This window comes from Carcharodon carcharias, chromosome 3, assembly GCF_017639515.1.
Source record: "Carcharodon carcharias isolate sCarCar2 chromosome 3, sCarCar2.pri, whole genome shotgun sequence".
In the NCBI taxonomy this organism is placed as follows: Eukaryota; Metazoa; Chordata; class Chondrichthyes; order Lamniformes; family Lamnidae; genus Carcharodon; species Carcharodon carcharias.
In genome coordinates this window covers 171,051,968-171,067,910 of record NC_054469.1, presented here as the reverse complement: position 1 = coordinate 171,067,910, position 15,943 = coordinate 171,051,968, and the positions used below count along the sequence as shown (strand labels likewise).

Genomic DNA, 15,943 nt, shown 5'->3' with positions numbered 1-15,943 from the left:
TTAAAACTTGCGAATGTAGGCTGTGCAACAAAACTGTGACATCATATATTAGGCTTACTTACTTATTGTGGAACTCATAGATTTCCTGCATGTTGCCAAATATTATATGCTCTTTATTTACAATCCCAGGTGGAATTTCATCTACACCACTCGTCATTTCCCAGAGATATGTCTAGTTTGGAAGGAGAAAAACATTTTTGAGGACCATACACTGAACACACTAATTGTTAGCAGTTACATCTTTACAAGGGTGAAACATCATTAGCTATTTTACAACTAAGAATTTTAGAAACTTCCAATGAAAATGGTGTCTCTCTCTCTCAAATGGGTTAAAGAAAATTACCCTGAAAAAAAATATTTTCCCTGTTAAAGGACAGAAGGATTACTCTTTATTCTTCTCAGAGTTATACTTGATAAGGTTTAAAGCACGCTGCTTCGAATAATTCACACTTTATCAATAGTTTTAAGTTTGTAAGCAAGATCTAGATCTCCAAATGCAGGAATTTATGGTACCAATACATGACAGCCTGGTTTATTTACAATAAGGCGGACAAATGCCAAGAAAAAAATACTTCCACAAAATTACTCTTACTATTGCTAAAATTATGTTGACTAGAAGTTTTCAAAAATAGTGCATATTTGTGCAGTACTTTAGCTTTAACTGATTTTTAAAAAAATAAAACATGGGAATAAATATATACAAAATTTAATTATTTGTTTTTAAGCTAATTTTTAATATCGGCCCTGTTTTTAAAAATCATTAAACATAGTATTCAATCAATAACTGGCAAAGACAACGGAGTTGCAGGATTTCTGCCACATTGTACATCATTTCTAGAAGTATGCCCAGTTATAATAAGAGAAACTTACTTCCAAACACTCTCGAAGATCTCGTACATAAGCTTTTTCAGTTTGGATCAGTTCAGCCATAATAAATCTGAGGATAAGGCAATAGGTTGCTTCATTAAGATTTATAATTATTAACATTGTTCACTGTTTAAAAGTAATCTTAATCAATTCTAAACTACCTACCCAGACTTAGAGAAACCAAACCTGTGTATAGGCATTTAAAGGTTGCATTATTGCACAAATTATACAGAACTTAAAGCAGAAAATACAACATAGTACATGTCAGCAATAGTACCCAAACTAACATGTCTTCCTTATGGAATATCCTTTCCATTTTACAAAAAAAATTACGATGCTTTCAAACTTAGTTAACATTCATGTGTCTACATTCATGACTATAGATTGGTGAAGTTGTAAAAGGAGTAGGTTCTGTAAAACAATTAAATATAATTAATTTTCTTACATTAAAACTGGAAAACTCAATTAAAATTTTAAGGAAATCAAAACATACTCTTTCCTGCGAGCTGATTTACGCCTTTCTTCATTCAGCTCATGTGCAGCATCACGGAGTTTCACCTCTGAACCAGGAGCACTTGCCGGGATGATGTCTAATTGTAAGTCTTTGCTCTGCATTGGGAGGTGCAGAAAACAGTACATAAGTTCTCTATGCATGTGCGAAAGATATTGGAAATAAAATAACATAATCCCTGGTTGCCATGTTAACTTACCCCTTTGGAGTCTGAGATTCCAAGTGCTTTCTCTAATGCTACACGATATTTCTCCATGCGAAGGGAAAAATCTCGATAACGCTTATCTACTGCTGTGACCCAATTTTTGATTTCCACTGCATGGGAGTGCCCTTTTTCACAAAAGCCATCGGCCAGTTGTATCAACAGTTTCACCCGATCTTTGGTTTGCTAGAAAGAAGGTTCAACCGAATTTAAGGTGTTGGCATTGAAATTTTCTTTTTAAGAATAGACATTGCTGTAAATTGTATGTTCAGTAGGTCTCACAAAGAGGTTCTGGGTCTTGTATGGTTGTACATTAAGTGTTTATTGATAACACATAACTATGTACATATATACAGGGCATAGCCCAAGCTATGAGCTAACTCCATGCTTGCTTCTACACAGGTCTCAGTCCAGTCCACAATTGACACTAATCTCTTAACATCACACTGTGGGCGTACTGTTTCCCAGTCCTATATTAACCCTTGCTATGCCCAATACCCTTATATTACAGCTATGCCAACTCAAGTGTAAATATTAGGTCACTCTGTGTAAGAGTACCATATATTAAATCATTAATATCATGGGCTGTGTAAAGGTACTATTTTCATACAAGGCCATTTAAAAAAAAATGCCAAGATGGAGATAAGTTGTATGACACTTAAATATAACCTTGCGCATAACAGCACAAGAGCAGAACTAAGCAAAAAAAGCAAGAATTAATAAGGAATGATGATGATGTTATGTCTTCAAATATCATTAAGTCTGGTGGTAATTATACTACATCCACTAGAAAGTGCAAATAGACATAAATGCCCTTGAACTTTTTCCATAGTCCTATTCTACCTGTTATCCTATCTTGGGTTCAGTTGAAAATGGTGACATCGCTCAAAATGCTATTCAAATCACTTAGGGCAAAGTAGACTTCCCGACTTTGCTCCACATATGGACTAAATGTACATCATTCTTTCAAACCCAGGCATCTTGCTTACCTTTGCAGTAATTTGGAACTCTTCATGTTCTTTTAAAAGCTCTTGAGTATGTGGAATGCTGGAGCCTGTGGATGTGTGTGTGGACAGATAGAACTCTCCAGTATCATGGATCCACTCCAAAGCCTACAAATAATTGAAGTTTACTGTGTCACAAGCAAGGCCATTTCAGCTCTGATCAAATGCCTGAAAACTGACATTTTTTTTCTGGATGTCAATTTTTAGAATTATTTGTGCTTTTGCAACTTTGAGCATCTCTTTATTTGTCTTGTGATCTGCATATGGAATTTTAAGCAGATGTCTTCGCATCCACATTTCAAAGGCCTCTATTTTCTTCCACATATCTTTATTTATTGTCTAGATTTCTGAGGCACACAGGAAAGTGGATAGAATGTAGCATTTATGTGTATTTTCTTTGTTACAAGCTTGATTTTCCTCATTAACATATCCTTCATTTTCACGAAATGACTTCTGACTATCTATCCTTCTTCTTACTTTGGCATCTCATCTACCATCTTCTGTTATCATTTGTCCTAAATAGACAAACTTATCTACTTTCAAAGAGAAGTCATATTGGACTCGAAACATTAACTCTGTTTCTCTCTCCACAGATACTGCTAGGCCTGCTGAGTTTTTCCAGCATTTTCTGCATTATTTCAGATTTCCAGCACCCGCAGTATTTTGATTTTAACTTATCTACTTATTCCAGTGTGACAACATTCACTTCAATTTTCACTCTTTTATTCTAATGTATTCCTTCAAACAATGTTTTGTCTTTTTGCTGTTCATTCTTGATACATATTCTAAACTTCTAGATTTTACTTGATCTATGATATTTTGTAGGGTCTCTTCTCCAAGAACTTTTAGATGTTTTGTTGTTAGTTAATCTATGCCCGAAGCTTTTCCTGTATTCACCAATTTCAAAGCATTCTTTATCTTTGATATCATAATGTTTGGCCCTTCATTTGCCTCAATATCATGAGGTCTCCCTCGATTTGGATCATCATACAATTCATTTACACATTCCGTCCACCTTTCTACTGCTGCATAAAATCTTACCATCTTTGTCTTTTATGCATCCACTATCTGCTGTTAACCCTTTCTTTCTATCTATCAAGGATTTCACTTTCTAGAGCACAACTCTCATTTTGTGATTTCTTTCCAGCTGCAATACTTTATCACGCACCTTATTATACCATTTCTCTTTAGCTTGCCTACATGCATTCTTTATTTTCTTTTCAATTTCATCACACTCAGGTGTGTTTTTATTTCCGCTTTCTACCTTCATTGCTAGTATCTCATGTGCCATTCATTCCTGGTCTCTCTCTCTTTTCTGTTTTGGCAATATTTCCTTTGCAGCGTGTTGTACTCTATCTTTCACCAGGGACCAGGGTATCACGGAGAAAACAGTCCCTTCTGAATGGGAAAAGGTAAAAAGTGTTTGCCTACTGACTCCCACAGCTACCTCAACTACACTTCCTCACACACCACTTCTTATAAGGAATCCATTTCATTCTCCCATTTCCTCCAGCTGCATTGCATTTGAACCAATGATGTAACCTTGAACACCAGCATTTCTGAGATGTCTTTTTTTCTCCACATCCTTGTTGACAGGGCCGTCAAATGTTTCTGCATGTTTCCCACCCTTCCCCTCCCTCCCAGAACCACAATAGAATTCCCCTTGTCCTCACCTTCCATCTCCACCTGTCTCCATATTTTCTGCTATTTCCGTCACCTCCAGTGTGATGCCATACCTTTCCCTCCTCTACCCTTTCAGCATTCTGAAGGTTCTGTCCGTTCCATGATACCCTAGTCCACTACTCTATCATCATCATTCCCAACAACCCATCCCCCTTCCCACAGCACCTTTCAATGCAGATGTAGGAGATGTAACACCCACCCTTTTACCTCCTCTCTCCTCATCATCCAAGGCCCCAAACATTCTTTCCAGGTGAAGCAGTGATTTACATGTACTGCTTTCAATTTAATATAAGGTACTCACTGCTCACAATATGGTCTGCACTACACTGGGGAGACCAAAAGCAGATTGGGTTACTGCCTTGCCTAACATCTCCATTCAGTCTGTAAACATGACCCTGAGCTTCTGTTGGCCTATCATTTTAATTCTCCACTTTGCTCTCATGCTAACATCTTTGTCTTTGGCCTGCTGTACTGTTCCAATGAAGCTCAATGTAAGCTTGAGGAACAGCATCTCGTCATTCAGTTAGGCACTTTAAAGCCTTCCATACTTAACACTGTCCCCCCATTTTGTTTCCTTTTTGCATGTTTCAGTTTTTCTCTTATTTTTGCTTTCAGTCATTAGCACACCTGCTCTAGGCACATCTTTAGTTTCTTTTCTTGTCCCATCACCATTCCCTTTGGCCCTGGAAAACTAATTCTACTGTCATTCAACCTCACCCACCCTATCAGACCTTCCTTTGTCCTTCTCCCACCCAGCCCGTGTTCAAAGCCTATTACATCTCTAACTTTTCGCAATTCTGATGAAAGGTCATCGACCTGAAACATTAATGCTGCTTCTCTCTCCACAGATGCTGCCTGACTTAGAGTGTTTCCAGCATTTTCTGTTTTATTTGAATTATTACAATGTCTAACACAGATATGTGACAATCTCTAATGTTTTGTTGATGCTGGTTTCTCTACATTTTAGCTTTATCAGAAGAGAAAAAATTGTCAAGTGTATCACATTTATTAGGCGAGAAGGTGTTACAGGTAGAGCGAGTTGCAATATTATAACTTGTACATTATTTTGCTACAGATATCTTTATGCAATAGGCTTGAAATTCAGTTAAGCCGATAATATAAAAGTTAGCAGTTCAAAATTAATCAAAGTGCGAATGCCAAAGGTTGGTGCCAATCACATCTGGATTGTGCACTTTACCCTTCAAACATTCTTTTGCTGTTTTATTCTATATTGCTAGTGGAGGCACCTATTTTCAGAGTTAGGGTTGTTTGCTAGACTAGACAGAACAAGTTACAGAAGTTAAAAACTACAGAATGATTAAATTAACACTTAGTTTCCCTATTAGTGTGTAACATACTTTTCATATTATTTGCGTAAAATGAACATTTTAACATAAATTTAACCCATTCTGAATTATATAATTTATGTGAAGTGCAAATAATTCTGAGCAATCTAACCATGTGAAATAAAGTATATCTGTTGACTGTCATGATTTCCCATTTTTATTTCCAGGTAAAATATTTTATTGCTGGCACATCTCTATTGTCTGCATAATGAAATGCCATGACATTTTCAAAACATGCGCATTTCAACTTGTTTAAGACAATGCTTTCATTAAGCATGTGCTTTTTCTTTAAAAGTTAAATTGTTGTTAAGTCAAGAATATAAAGCAGGGTGAGTGTGAAAGAAGAAATTAGAAACACATTCCCTATCGCTACTTCATCCAAAACTTCTATTGTCGTATGGAGTTAAAACTTATTGAAGGAATTTCAAATAAAATTGAAAATTTGGAATTGCTAGAAAATCAACTTTTAAAAAAATTACTGGAAATACACAGGAGATCTGTTAGAATCTATAAAGGGGAAAAAATTGGTCCGAATACGTCAGGTTTGTATCCATTTTCCTTTTTTTTCCCATTTACCTAAAAGTGAAAAATAATTCTGAATGTTATTAATTCAAGACGATCTCTTCACACACACAATAAAGTACATTACTTACTTGTTTAGCACTCCTCTCAAATACCACATATTGTTGGCACTGGTCCAGTCTCTTCTTCCTCATGGTCCAAAAATGCAACACCCGGTTCTCCCTTTGTAATAACTCATTAAGAATGTCTGTAACATGCAAAGATTTTACCACATTAACATTCAGAAAGTCTGTATGACTATACCAATTTGAGTTCAAATGTGAAAAAGAAATTTGCAAGTGTTAACAAGCAGACAGAGGATGGGATTAACTGTAAGTATGCTACAGATTTCTAGGAAGGATAACAACTTGCTTTTATAAAGTGTGTAATATTGAAAAACATTTCATGTACTTCAAAGAGGGTAATCAAAAATACTAAGGGAGGTTAAAGATGTACATTGTAAGGAGTGTGTTAAAGGAGGAGGTGATTGAGAGGTTTAGGGAGTAAATTCCAGAGCAATGGACTTAGGCAGCTGAAGGCTGTGATCGAGAGGGAGGAAAGTCCACAAGAGGGCAGAGTCAGAGGAATGCAGAGCTTAAGGGGAAGGGTTGAAGAGCTGGAGAAGTTTACAGAGAGACCAGAATGAGACAGGAAGAGTGAGCATAGCTGATATCTTGCTCTGACACCAACAGAGTAAACAGGAGGTAAGCTGCTGGAGACAGGTAATGTGAACTGTTCTTAAAATTTTTTGTAAGATAAAGATGTTGTATGCTGGAAAAATTACTTAGGAAACATCCTCTAAAATGAATGAACATGCCAATCATATGGGAATTAAAATGAAAAGGAAACTACACCAAGATTGTAGGATAAAATGTATGTGTGGTCTGGGAGGAATATGGGAAGTTGCTAAAAGTGACAAGCAATATCAGAAGTACAGTGAGAATATGAAAGGTGGGTACAACTGAAGATGTTAAGCATAATACTAAAAGGTATAGAACTTCCTTTATCAGATCTATAAAAACAGTTTGAGAAGTTAGAATGGCAAAAGATAAAACATGCCATTAAAGATAAAATAGTTCAAGTATTTAATAAATATATATTTCTAGAAGTATTGCATAGAAATATTAACTTATCATTCTGTCATATACCCAGCACAGTATTATAGACGATTTTGAAGAGAGTGTGACCATTGCTTGACAATTATGGGTGGCATATGACAGGCAAATCTTGTGACCAGGTCATGTTTTAAAATTCATTTATGGGATGTGGCATCACTGGCTGGGCCAGTATTTATTGCCCATCTCTAATTGCCCTTGAGAAGGTGGTGGTGAGCTGCCTACCTGAACTGCTGCAGTCCACGTGGTGTAGGTACACCCGCAGTGCTGTTAGGGAGGGAGTTCAAGGATTTTGACCCAGCGACAGTGAAGCAACCGTAACACATTTCCAAGTCAGGATGGTGAGGGGCTTTCACGGGTACTACCAGGTGGTGGTGTTCCCACATGTCTGCTGCCCCTGTCCTTCTAGAAGGTAGTGGTCGTGGGTTTGGAAGGTGCTGTCTAAGGAGCGTTGGTGAGTTCCTGTACTTATCATGTATAGCCTAGGATGCTGTGGTGGTTAGGAAGGAAATTGTGGGGCATTGCTATTGTCAAGAAAGAACCACTAGCCACTGGTGAGGTTCTGCAGGGCTAGAAATAGTCAAAAGTAATACCTAACAATAACAACAACAAAGAGACGTGTTTAACATTGGATTTCGAAGGAAAAAGTGCTGCCTGACTTCTTTAAGTATGTTACAGTTAAAGTGAATAGTGACACTCCCCAGTATATTGCACACTTTAGGGTTTCAGAAAGTTCAGTTCAGTTGGAAGATTTTAAAATGAAATTTGTCCAAAACACCAGAGGAATATGGCACAGCATTACAAACCAGCTGAAAATAACAAGAAACAGAAAGTATTTGTAAGAGGTGCAATGTCAAACTATGGGTGAAAGTATCAACTCTTTTCTTCTCCGCCGATGCTGCCAGACCTGTTGAGTTTTTCCAGGTAATTCTGTTTTTGTTTTGGATTTCCAGCATCCGCAGTTTTTTGTTTTTATGGGTGAAAGTGTTCATTGGAATCCTATATACTTCTGCCAAAGTAATTTCTAATCTTTCTAAATAGTCTGGACACAAAGTTAACTGCTGGGGTTATCATATTTGATGACAAAAAAAAGGAACAGCAGGAGAGACAGTGGATATGGCCCAAAAAAATGAAATAGAATATACATCTAATCCAAGACAGTGTGTGATTTGGGGGTGATGGTGTTCCTAAGCACCTGCAGCCCTTGTCAGCTAGGCAGGTCACAAAATTAGGAGATACTGAAAAAGCTATGGTGACATGCTGCAGTCAATCTTATAGATAATACACTGCAGCCCAGGATACAATGGTATTGGAGTGGGTAGATACTTAGGCTAGTGGATGAAGTGCTGATCAAGCATTGTGCACTGGCTTCGATAGTGTGAACTTTCTTTAATGTTGTTAAAGCTATAACCATCCAAGCAAGTATAGAGTATTCCATCACATTTCTGATTTGGGCTTTGCAGGGGACAGAGGGGGAGACACAGCCATGGACCATTAGAAGTTTTTGGTATATTCTAGTAGCCACCAGCTTGGTCCTGTTGAATTTCTGATAAATGGTGATCACAGAATGTTGATGGTAGGGGATTCAGTGATGCTAATACCATTTAATATCAAGAGGAAGTGGTTTGACTCCCTTTTGCTGAAGATGGCCATTGCCTGGCTCTTGCTTGGCATGAATGTTAATCTGCCACTTACCAGTATAAACCTGATTGTTGTCCAGTCTTGCAGCATACAGACATGCACTGTTTTATTAGCTCAAGGATTGCAAAAGGAACTGAACACTGTACAATTATTGGCAAGCAGCAAAACTCTGGCCTTGTGATGGAGATAGGCACACTGACAAAGCAGTTGAAAATAGTTGGGCCTGGAATGCTGCCCTAAGGAACTTCCACATGGCCTGGGGCTGAGATGACTGGTGCCAACAACCACATCATCTTCCTTTGTGTCTGGCATGGCTCCAATCAGAGGAGAGTTTACCCCCCACCCCAATTTCCATTGACATAAATTTTGCTAGGGTTCCTTGGTACCACACTGGATTGAATGTTCCCTTGGTGTCAAGGGAGCTTGGCTCTCTCATTTCATCACTGGAATTCAGCTCCTTTGTCCATGTTTAGGCCAAGACTACAATGAGCTTTGGAACTGAATAGTCCAGAAAGAACTGAAACTGAGCATCAATGAGCAGGTTATTTGTAAATGCTGCTTGATGGTGCTTTGTCAATTTTTATGCTGGTGGTTAAGAGGAAATTGCTGGAGTAGAAATTGGTCAGGTTGGATTTATCCTGCCTTTTGTGCATAGTACTTTCCTGGACAATTTTCCACACTATTAGGTAAATGCCAGTTTTGTACATATAGGACAGCAGCTTGGCTAGTGGTAGGGATGGTTCTGGAGCACAGGTCTTCAGCATCACAGCTTAATTTGATTCTTAAGTTTAGCAATAATACACAATTTCTCAGGTACTTGCAATGAACAAATATGAAGAAATCTGAGCTATGTCATATGTCATTAACAACTAAATTTGATTCTACTCTGATATATTAAATATGTCTCAATATAATACAAATTCTAAATTTTGTCATTAATGGCTAAATCAAAAGATAAACATCCATCGCAGACTTTCTCCTGATGCAGATTAGCTCAGATTATTGCCCCTCTAGCCCTGCAAAACATTACATAAAAAGAGAATGAAGAGAACAAGCTTAAGGGGAGTCAACATGATGGACCAACAGATAGAGAGTCAGAGGGAGCAATTCAAGAGTCAGCGAGAGCGTGCAACTGAAGAAGAACAGCGTGGGAGTCAGCAAGAGTGGGGAGTGAGTCTGAGGGGAAACAGTGTGAAAGTCAGTGAGAGCAGAGAGGGTGAGTCTGAGAGGAAGAAATGTGAGTGTCAGTAAAAGCGAAAAGAACTCGAGGAGAAGCACTTCGAGTCAGTGAAAGCGAAAAAAGTGGCTGAAGGGAAACCGTGCAAGAGTCAGTGAGAGCAGAGAAGGCACCTATGAAGGCAAAGAGTGCAAGAGTCAATGAGAGTGCAGAGGACAAGACTGAAGGGAAACAGAATGAGCCTTTGGGAAAATAGTGCAAAAGGAAAGAGTCAGAATCAGAGTGCAAACTGACTGTGGAAAATTGAGAAAGAAATTCAAAATGATGCCACTGTCACAGAGGTAGTGTACTTGTGGATAACCAGTCAGTGTTAAGTTTGTTTTATTAAACTTTCTTTTTCACTGTTGAAATTCACTTCATCATAGTTTCATTGTGTTTTAGCTTTATTAGATACAATTTCCATTGTCTTTAGTTATCATTCAACTATTTTAGAAACTCAGAGGTCAGTTTCCTAGATTTTTTTATAGGTCAGTGCCTCAATGCCTTAGACATCTGTTTAAAGCTTTTGAGAATTCAGTGTCAAGTATTTTAATAGTTAGGGTATCAGTGATTTTAAGGTCAGTGGATTGACTACTAGCTAGCCAATATCTGCTGTGGGCACACCCTGTTCTATCTCGGAACTCCAGAACACTTCATGCATCCTAGATAATCACATGTACAGAAAGTGCCGCGAGTTGTCCGGGCTCAAGTTCTGAGCTTTGGAGCTTGGGGAGCAGCGTGAGTCACTACAGTGCATCTGGAAACCTGAGAGTTTCTTCAAACCTATTCTCCAAGAGGTGATCACCCACAGCGCCTAAAAGTGCAGAAGTGAGAGTGGGAGTGGCCACCACACTGGATCGGAGAAATATACAAGTAGTGGAGCTCACTAACTGTTTAAAAGATTTGAATACCGAGGAGGGTGATGACTCTTTGGTGGAATGCAGTAAGAATTAAACCACCAGCACCATAGAAGACTTGACTGCACAAGGGAAAGAGATCAACAATGCAGTGGTTGTTGAGAATTCAATAGAGACACAGGCACATGGTTCTGAAACTGCAACTGTACAAAGCTAGGACCAATGTTCTTGCTGAGAAGTTAACTAGTAATGCTGGGAAGGGTTTAAACCAACTTGACGGGAGGAGGTAAAGCAAAAGAAACAGGAATGAGTTCAGAGAACAGAGCGATATAAATAACAGTAAAATGAAAAATAAGCCAAAAACTGCAGGAGCCAGGTAGAGAATAATATCAAAATTGGCAAAGGAGGTATTAAAGTACATTGATTTATGTAGTGTAATTAATATGGCTGGTGAGCATCGTGCACAAATTGCCACATGGAATTGTGAAGCATTATGAAGCTCTGAAGAAGAGTCATACGGACTTGAAATGTTAACTCTGTTTTCTCTCCACAGATGCTGCTAGATCTGCTGAGTTTTTCAAGCATTTTCTGTTTTTGTGACATGGAATTACGATGTGGTTTCATTAACAGAGAGATGGCTCAAAAATAGGCCGGGTTCTTAATATTCCTGGTTACCAAGTAGACAGAAATTCTAGAGCAGAAAAAACAAGAGCCACATGGTAGTATTGGTTAGGGATATTACAGTTTTAAATAAAAAGGATATACTAAATGGTTCTCGGACTGAATTTATTTTGCATGAGCTAAGCAACAGGGCAGGAGCTTTTACGTTATTATGTGGATTTTTAAAAATAGTGTCCCAAACATTGAAAAGTTCAATGAGGACATTTGTTGGTAAATTTCTAAGGTGTATAAGAAAAATTGAGTACTAATATTAGAAGACTTTTAATTACCTAAATATAAGTTGGGAAAAAGCATGGTGTTAATGAGGGGAAGGAGAGGAACATTTAATATTTTTAATTTTTAATATGCACACAGGAGAATTTTAATATCCAATGTCTCCGTTCCACGAGGAAGGAAGCAGTGTTGCATCTGGTTCTGGGAAATGAAGTAGGGCAAGTGGTGTGTGATACAGAAGGAAATCACTTAGCTAACAGTGACCACAACATAATTCGTTTTAAACCATCTTAATTAGGAAAAAAGCCCAAACAAAAAACAAAGGGAAAAATGTTCAACTGGGTGTGTATGAATTCGTGATTTAAGGAGGGATCTGGCACAGGTAGATGGGAAAAGGTGATTGCAGGGTAAAGCAATAATGGAGCAATGGAGGGTATTCAGGGAAAAGGCAGATCAGGTACAAACTAGGCAGATTCCTTTGAAGGGAAAAGTTGGACATTGAAAGTTATTATGCCCTGAATGACAAAAGGAAATAAAAGTTAAAATAGAACAGAGAAAGGAATCTTATGACAAAAAGCAGGTGAAGGATTCAGTTAATAACCAGGAAGAGTATGCAAAGTACAGGATTGGGGTGAAGAAGTTAATACAGGAGACAGAGAGAGATTTTGAGAAAAGATTAGTAAGCAACATTAAATTGAAGCCAAAAATGTTTTACAAACATATAAAGCGTAAGCAGTTAGCTGGGGAAAAATTGGGGCATTGAGGGCCCAAAGAAAATCTTCATGTAGATACAAAAGATGTGGTTAAGGTATTCAATAAGCACTTTGCAACTGTCTTCACAAAGGAAGTGGATGATGTAAAGGTTACACTAAAAGAACAGAGGGAAGCTATGCACAATATAGTAATAGATAGAGAAGGCAAGTTCAAATAATTAGCATTACTGAAAGTTGGTAAGATCGAGGTGGAATAGCTTCTACTGGGTGTTTTCAATAGCTCACCAAATAGTGGGAAACATACAGAGGAGCAAACTGGCAAGCAAATTACAGAGAGATGCAAAACTATATAGTAGTAATAATGGGGGACTTTAATCGTTCAAATATAGGCTGGGATTGTAATTCTGTAAAGGGCAGAAAGGGGGAAGCGTTTTGAAATATGTTCAGGAGAATTTTCTTCACCAGTAGGTTTCCGGCCCAATGAGGGATGAGGCATTGTTAGATCTGGTTCTGAGGAATGAGATGGGTCAGTTGGATCAAGAGTCAGGAAGGAAAAGTTTAGGGAACAATGATCATAATTTAGGTTAGCTAAGTACAAGAATAAGGAGCAATCTTGAGTAAAAATATTTAATTGGAGGGGGGAAAATTCTAGTAGTATGAAAACAGATCTGAACCAGGTACACTAAAATCAAAGATTGACAGATAAAACAGCAAGGGAACAACGGGTTGGCTTTAAAAAGATGTTTCAGGGACAGCCGAGGTAAATTCCCATGAGTGGGATAGTTAGGGCAACCAAAACTCCCAGGATATGATAAAGCTAGAGAGTAAAATGAAGTTGAAAAAAGTGTATGGCTGATAATTTAAGTGAGAACTAGGCTGAATATAGAAAGTTCAGAGTAAAGGCAAAAAAGGAAATGAAAGGCAAAGAGAAAGTCTGAGAAGAGGCTGGCAGCTAACATAAACAAGAATCCAAAAGTCTTCTAAATGCATATAAGTAGTAAAAAGGTCATAAGAGGAGGGGTGTAGTCAATTAGGGACCCAAAAAAAGATCAATGCATGGAGGCACCGGGCATGGCTGAGATACTAAATGTGTACTTTGCATTTGTCTTTACCAAGGAAGAAGATGCAGTCAAAGTCATAGTTGAAAGAGGAGATAGTTGAGATACTGGATGGAATAAAAATTAATGAAGAGATATTAGGAAGGCTGGCTTTACTAAAAGTTGATAAGTCACCAGGACCACCTGGGATTCAACGGAGGATGCTGATGGAAGTAAGGGTGGAAAAGTGTAGGAGGTACTGGCCGTAATCTTCCAATCCTCCTTAGATACAGATATGGTGCCAGAGGGTAGAGATTTGCAAACAACAGTGGAATGATAAACCCAGCAATCACGGGCAAAACAGTTCAAAACTTAGTAGTAGGAAAGCTTTTACAAATGACAATCTGGTACAAAATCGACGGTCAATTGGACAATTGTGGATTAATTAAGGAAAGCTAGAACAGATTTGTAAAAGACAATTTGTTTTTAAGTCATTTGATTAAGTCAGATGAAATTTAATGCAGAGAAGTGTGAAGTGATACATTTTGTTGGGAAGAATGAGGCCAAGCAATATGAAATACATTTTTACCATTCTAAAGGGGGTGCAAGAACAGAGAAATATTTACGTAAATGTGGTATAAATCTTCGAAGATGGCACAGCAGGTTGATGAAGTGTTTAAAAAGGCTTATGGGGTCCTGTGCTTTACAGAGGGATAGAGTGGCAAAAGCAAGGAAGTATGAACATTTATATAAAACACTCATTTAGCCTCAACTGGAATAGTGTGTCCAATTCTGAGCACCGCACTTTGTGAAGGTTTTAGAGATGGTACAGAGAAGATTTACGAGAGTGATTCCAGGGATGATTGACTTCAGTTATTTGGACAGAATGGAGAAGCTGGAGTTGTTCTCTTTAGAGAAGAGAATGTTGAGAGGAGATTTGTTAGAAAATTACAGTGGTCTAGCCAGAAAAGATAGAGAGAAACTGTTCCCATTGGCAGAAGGCTTGAGAGCCTAAGGACACCAATTTAAGGTGATTGGCAAAAGCAGCAATGGTGACATGAGAAAAATTTTATGCAGCAAGTGGTTAGGATCTTGGAATGCACTGCCTGAGCTTGTGGTGATGGCAAATTTAATCATGGCTTTCAAAACAGGAGTGGATATGCACCCAAAGAAAAAACAATTACAGGGCAATGGGGAAAGGGCAGGGAAGTGGGTCTAACTGAGTTGCTGTTGCAGAGAATGGACACGGACTCAATGAGCTGAATGGTCTCATTCTGTGCTGTAACCACTATATGATTCCAATGATGCAGAGGCACTGATCACAATCTTTAAATCCTCATTGATTTTTGAGTAGTGCCAGAGGGCTGAAGGGTTGCCAATGTTACAAACGAAATAGAAGTTGGGGGCCAATCGACCCCTTGAAATTGCTTCACCATTCAATAAATCATGGCTAATCTGTTTGTGTTTCAAACTCCACATTCCCATCTACCCCCAATAACTTTTGATTCCCTTGCCTTACAAGAATCTATCTGCCTCTGCCTTAAAAATATTCAGTGACCCTGCCTCCAATGCCTTCTGAGGCACAGAGTTCCAAAGTCTCACAGCCGTCAGAGAAAAAAGTTCTCATCTCTGTCCTATAAGGGCGAGCCCTAATTTTAAAACAGTGCCCCCCTAGTTCTGGACTCATCCACAACAGGAAATACTCTTTCCAAATTCACCTTGTCAAGACCATTCAGGATCTTATATACTTTAATCAAGTCATCCAGTCCAACTCCTCATAAGACAACCAGCTCATTCCAGGTAACAATCTAGTAAACCTCCACTGAACTGCCTCCAATGCATTTACATTCTTCCTTAAATAAAGAGATCAAAACTGCACACAGTATTCCAGTTGTGGCCTCACCAACGCCCTGTACAACATCCTTATGTTTATGTTTAATTCCTCTCGTAATAAAGGATAGCATTCCATTAGCCTTCTTGATTACGTGCTGTACCTGCACATTAACTTTTTGTGACTCATGCACGAGAACACATAGATCCCTCTGCAACTCAGAATTCTGTAGTCGTTCTCTGCTTAAGTAATACTCTGCTTTTTTATTCTTCCTGCCAAAGTGAACATCTTCGCACTTTCCCATATTATACATCTACTAGATTTTTGCCCACTCTCTCAACCTATCTATACCTGTCTGCAAACTCCTTATGTCTTCTTCACAACATACTTTCCTACCTATCTTTGTGCCATCTGCAAATTTAGCTACCATGCCTTCGCTCCCCTCACCTAAGTCATTGATGTAAA

The 15,943-nt window shown here is 38.3% G+C and overlaps 1 protein-coding gene across 9 annotated transcripts in view; it reads right to left on the bottom strand.

The window, feature by feature from the left end:
- LOC121275778 (triple functional domain protein-like) overlaps positions 1-15,943 on the bottom strand; it is a 650,960-nt gene that overhangs the window by 259,194 nt on the left and 375,823 nt on the right. For all 9 annotated transcript variants that reach the window (XR_005942563.1, XM_041183384.1, XM_041183386.1 and 6 more), the window contains 6 exons: positions 6,267-6,382; positions 2,570-2,692; positions 1,578-1,766; positions 1,361-1,476; positions 871-937; positions 63-172 (listed from right to left, as the gene is read on the bottom strand). Coding sequence is in view for 8 of the 9 variants with exons in the window: in XM_041183384.1 (XP_041039318.1) it covers positions 63-172; positions 871-937; positions 1,361-1,476; positions 1,578-1,766; positions 2,570-2,692; positions 6,267-6,382 (721 nt within the window). In the remaining variant the exon portion in view is untranslated. The remainder of the gene's footprint in view (positions 1-62; positions 173-870; positions 938-1,360; positions 1,477-1,577; positions 1,767-2,569; positions 2,693-6,266; positions 6,383-15,943) is intronic.